At 36.2% G+C, this 4,171-nt stretch overlaps 1 protein-coding gene across 3 annotated transcripts in view; it reads left to right on the forward strand.

Annotated features, from left to right (window-relative positions):
- Positions 1-4,171, forward strand: part of LOC109543851 (zinc finger protein 474) — a 51,309-nt gene that overhangs the window by 17,272 nt on the left and 29,866 nt on the right. For all 3 annotated transcript variants that reach the window (XM_048667400.1, XM_048667399.1, XM_048667401.1), the window contains exon 6: positions 2,256-2,372. In XM_048667400.1, coding sequence (XP_048523357.1) covers positions 2,256-2,372 — 117 coding nt within the window. The remainder of the gene's footprint in view (positions 1-2,255; positions 2,373-4,171) is intronic.

A 4,171-nucleotide genomic window follows, 5' to 3' on the forward strand; every position in this document is an offset into this window, starting at 1 on the left:
TCTTCAAAGGTCAGAGCTGAGGGTTGCGTTTCGTACCCTCGTTACATTCGGAAGCTCTAAGTATGCCCTTCTTGATATCCATGCAAATTCCCATAATGTGGAGTTTAGATTGGAACGACTGATAGGCAACAGAGACAAGACTAATGATAGGTACGCCTTCTCGTATTCGTAACAAAGCTACAGTATTTTTTTTGAAAGTCCTTTTTACAATAAAATTAGATTTTTATTTAAAGGAGCGAGTGGAAAACATGTTAAGTTGCATTTCAATAGTTCAAAAATTTATGTATTTTCCAAGAATTAATGTAAATCAGGAGATATTGGCTGTAGGAAATGTGTATGTGTAAACTGTAGGAATTCATGTGAATACAAGCAACGGACAAAAAATATTTCATGCAGACCTCGACTACAGACGAAGATAACGAGGATCCGGGGGCGTTATAAGCAATCAAGAAATTTTCTCCCATTGTCAATCGACGCTGAAAAATAACCATGTCCTATTGTTTGGTTCCACTCATCTGCATTGACTCTGAAACGATGAGCTTTTCAAGTTTTTCAGTGGTGGTAGAAAAACATTTCTTCTAAACGTTTCACAAGTGCTAGTGGATTGCATGATTCCAGTGAAAGCTTTCGATCGAACCACCACTGAGGATGCATACAATTCGTGCTTGCGAAACGTCAGGAAGAATTTATTTTCTACCACGACATACAAGCCAAAAAACTCATCAGTTTTAAGACCAAATCTACCAGATTTTAAAAACTCATTTTTTATCTAATCACATTTTTAATTAAGCAATCAAGACCGCATTTTTTCGTCCAAATTGTTTCAAGCGTATTTAACTAAATCGTTGTAGGATTGATCATTGTTTTCATCAGATCATTTGCATGAAAATTCTTCGTGGGTTGTTTCAAGGATGCAAATATGACACGAGTTTTAATTGCTTAAAACACTGTTATTCAATCGATTTTTGTTTTGGTTTAGCATCGGCATGCACCTGAATGCAATTAATTGTTACCGATTCTGTGAATTAATCTAAAAGTTTGTGCCTGCAAAATGGGAGAGTGTCGGTGTTGTTACGGAGTGCCGAAGAATATATTAGAACGTTTATATCCTAATTCAAATGAGGTGGGGTGTAATATAACGTATTGGTTTGTTCCCAATTCGTAGAGTAAACAGAGTTTGGACTGACCCGCTTATTTTTATGTTTCTTGCGACAATCGTCCGTTCATAACACACTAAATATAGCCCAGGTTACCTACTTTAAGCGTATTTTCTTTAGTGTTCGATCAGCTTGAAATAGTGGGAAAATTTTCAAGAGTCTTCTAAAGTAAACTAACGGGTTTAAAACACACAAAAGGTTTTAAATTAATAATAGAGAAATCAAACTCACACTGTAAATACTGCTGGCGATTGAGGTAGTTTAGATGCAACAGTTAATTATCAGAATTCTCAAACGCATTATTTGCTTTCCCATCATGTTTTTTTTAATTAACTCTTTCTTTGAAAAGGAATTTTTCAATTTAATTCTTTTCTTCCATTTTTAAATAGAAATGCGGTTCTTGTCTAAGCTGGTCAATAAAATATAAGATTCACGGTTAAATTTGCTCTGTTTGTGTTAAGTGTTATCTTGATTATCCAATTATTTTTCTGTGAATCCGTGGCTTGCAAAAATTAAGTATCTCAGATGGATACAATTCAAATTTTGGGAAAGGTCGGCATACTCCCAGTTGAACACAGAAACATGTCGGTTATTTCAACATAGACCTAAAAATAAACTCCATATTGCGAAAAATTCTCGGATTTTTTCGCCTATTTCATTTAGTCACAGGTTGATCTAAAAAAACAACTTTTTGGGCTTGCAGCGATTAATATCTTAATTCTTGTACCGATTTTTTCATTCAAGAGCTCATTTTGAGGCTAAAACTACAGAGTTGCATTAAAACTGAGCCAAATCGGAACCACTACCCGAAATCTAGAACTTTCAGCTATAATAAAATATATTTTTAAACAAACCGCTCATGCAAGCATGGAACACTTCACTTTCCATGCCTTGCATGAGGTAAGATTGATTGGTGAAGAAATAAAATTACAAGTGCATGCTTTCAAAAGAGAGTAATCCCCTTTCTCACCTGAAAATGCGTGCTTTTAAATAGGCTGCGTTTATTTTGTCTTAATAACAAGTTTTAATTGCCACATAATTTGTGTTGTATGATTGCTTGCGTATGTTATCAATAATTAAATGTTCATTTGCTTACAGAAATGGGAAAGGGAAAATGCAAATCTGCCAGCACATTTGCGTCGAAAGCCTCCGGTTAAACCTCAAGGCGATGTTTCTCAGAAGGAATGGAATCAGTTAGCTTGGGAATCTTCACAGGTACATAGAATATGCTTATCTAGTTATTATTTCATTGAAAAAATTGCTTATTGGTTTTGTATTTTTGTCGATGTATTCAGAGTCCTTGCTCATAGTGATCTGGAGGCTAACAAACCAGTCCCTCTGTTAAATGAATACGATTTAAAAAATACGGCTTGTTTGATTTTCAAATTAAATGAATTTCGTTGAAGGCTTCGATAGCTCTATCTGTAGGCGTTTATATTTGCAAAGTCCCTCACAAGCTAACTATCGAACTTTTAACACATACATAAGTCCAACCATATAGGCGGATAAAATTAGAGCAGGCCCCAGGGTTCAGAAGCTCTATCGGATCAATATAAAAATACAAACATATAGAAATACCAAAACGCTTATCCTGACGTTCCAAACACCATAGAAAACACAAAAACAATGGCTGCTAGAGGAAAAATTCATCAAAGTGACGCTGAAGAAGAGGAAACTGATTTACATTCTGATGCTTCGCCTGAAAACTTTGTGCCTGAATCTCACTAAATCCAACATCACTTGGAAAGTTGGAAAACCCACATACTGGCCAACCGACCCAAACAAAACCCCAGATCTGATTGACTTTTTTGTAGCCAAAAACATTTCAGAAAACTATATAAAAATTGATGAAGGATACGACTTGAACTCCGACCACTCCCCACTTCTATTAAGGATCAGCAAACATATTATTACAAAAGGCCAAAGCACAGTTTTGACAAACAAATATACAGACTGGCAATACTTCAATATTCTCCTGGAGACCAATATTAAACTAAATATCCCCCTCAAGACGACTGAACAATTAGAGGATGAAGTGTACAATTTTACTACAGCCATACAACAGGCCGCCTGGAACAGCACACCACATTATTAAAACAAAATCTAAGGGACTCAACTTCCCGAAAGAAATTAGAGATATGATTGCTGTAAAACGAAAACTAAGAAGGCGCTGGCATTAAAAACGGGCACCAAGCGACAAAACAATCCTAAACAGATACGCGCAACAACTCAGAAGAGAGATTGCAGCATTGAAAAATTCTTCAATCAACAACTATCGCAGCAACTTAACTACTAACTAAATAACCGCAAAAGCAACAAAATACTTAAAGCGCCCTGTAACACAAGTGCCACCCATCCAAAAAAACTGATTGACTATGGGCTCGCACTAACAACGATAAAGCAATGATCTTTGCGGAACACCTCGAGACTATATTTTTGCCTAATACCGGGGTGGATAAACTGCCTAACCTAACTCGAAATTACTAGTTGGACCCAATTCCGCTAGTTACAACAAAAGAAGTCAGTCAAGAAGTTAAAACGAACCTAAACCCGAACAAAGCACCTGGTTTTGATATGATCACAGGTACAATACTAAAGAAAATGCAACGAAAATCCTTGGTAAAATTGACTACATTAATCAACGCGTCGATCCGACTAAAATATGTACCGGTACAATGGAAAGTATCGGATGTAATTATGATTCCAAAACCTGGCAAAAAGTCACTTAAAGTAGAATCATATCACCCAATCTCACTCCTACCAATCATGTCAAAATTATTTGAAAACTGATTCTGAAAAGGTTGCAAGTAATCATTGAAAAATACCCCCTAATACTAACGCATCAGTTTGGGTTCCGTAGTCAACATTCAACGATTGACCAAGTACACCGAATCACTGACGTCATAGAAAATTCTCTTGAGCATAAGAAAGTGTGCTCTGCTATCTTCTTAGATGTAGCACAAGCATTTGACCGAGTATGGCATGATGGCCTACTGCATAAACTAAAGTTGCAT

The sequence above is a fragment of the Dendroctonus ponderosae genome, unplaced genomic scaffold (assembly GCF_020466585.1).
Source record: "Dendroctonus ponderosae isolate FM_Combo_2020 unplaced genomic scaffold, Dpon_F_20191213v2 Dpon_F_20191213_6, whole genome shotgun sequence".
Classification (NCBI taxonomy): Eukaryota; Metazoa; Arthropoda; class Insecta; order Coleoptera; family Curculionidae; genus Dendroctonus; species Dendroctonus ponderosae.